Consider the following 394-nt stretch of genomic DNA (forward strand, 5'->3'; position numbering starts at 1 on the left):
GCAGCCAGCCCGGCCGCCGCAGCCCCAGCTCGGCCGACTGCCGGATGCTCTCGCAGTTCCCACGCAGCCTCTGCACCTCCTCCTCGCCCAGGGGCGTTTCCCCTTCGGAAGCCCACTTCTTCCAGGTCTCGTACTTGCCAGAGAAAGCCACCATCCGGGAAGCAAGGACGGCCCGGGGGTCCCGGACCAGCTGGATGATGCGGATGTCCAGCCGGGGATCCTCCACCAAGGGCTGCAGGAATTCCAGCTGCCGGATCCGCACCGTCTTCAGGGCCACGTGCTGCTTGCGCCGGCAGGCCTCGGCGGCCAGGGTGATGTTGAGGGGCCCGCAGCGGCGGTTCTTGCAGTGGTACTTCTCGAAGACCTTCTTGGCGCCGGGCGTGCAGACGGGCTC

At 68.3% G+C, this 394-nt stretch overlaps 1 protein-coding gene across 1 annotated transcript in view; it reads right to left on the bottom strand.

Annotated features, from left to right (window-relative positions):
• CHST3 (carbohydrate (chondroitin 6) sulfotransferase 3) overlaps positions 1-394 on the bottom strand; it is a 9,972-nt gene that overhangs the window by 8,829 nt on the left and 749 nt on the right. Inside the window, exon 3 of the mRNA XM_009994892.1 lies at positions 10-391. Coding sequence (XP_009993194.1) covers positions 10-391 — 382 coding nt within the window. The remainder of the gene's footprint in view (positions 1-9; positions 392-394) is intronic.

This window comes from Chaetura pelagica, unplaced genomic scaffold (assembly GCF_000747805.2).
Source record: "Chaetura pelagica isolate M959 unplaced genomic scaffold, ChaPel_1.0 scaffold112, whole genome shotgun sequence".
NCBI lineage: Eukaryota > Metazoa > Chordata > Aves > Apodiformes > Apodidae > Chaetura > Chaetura pelagica.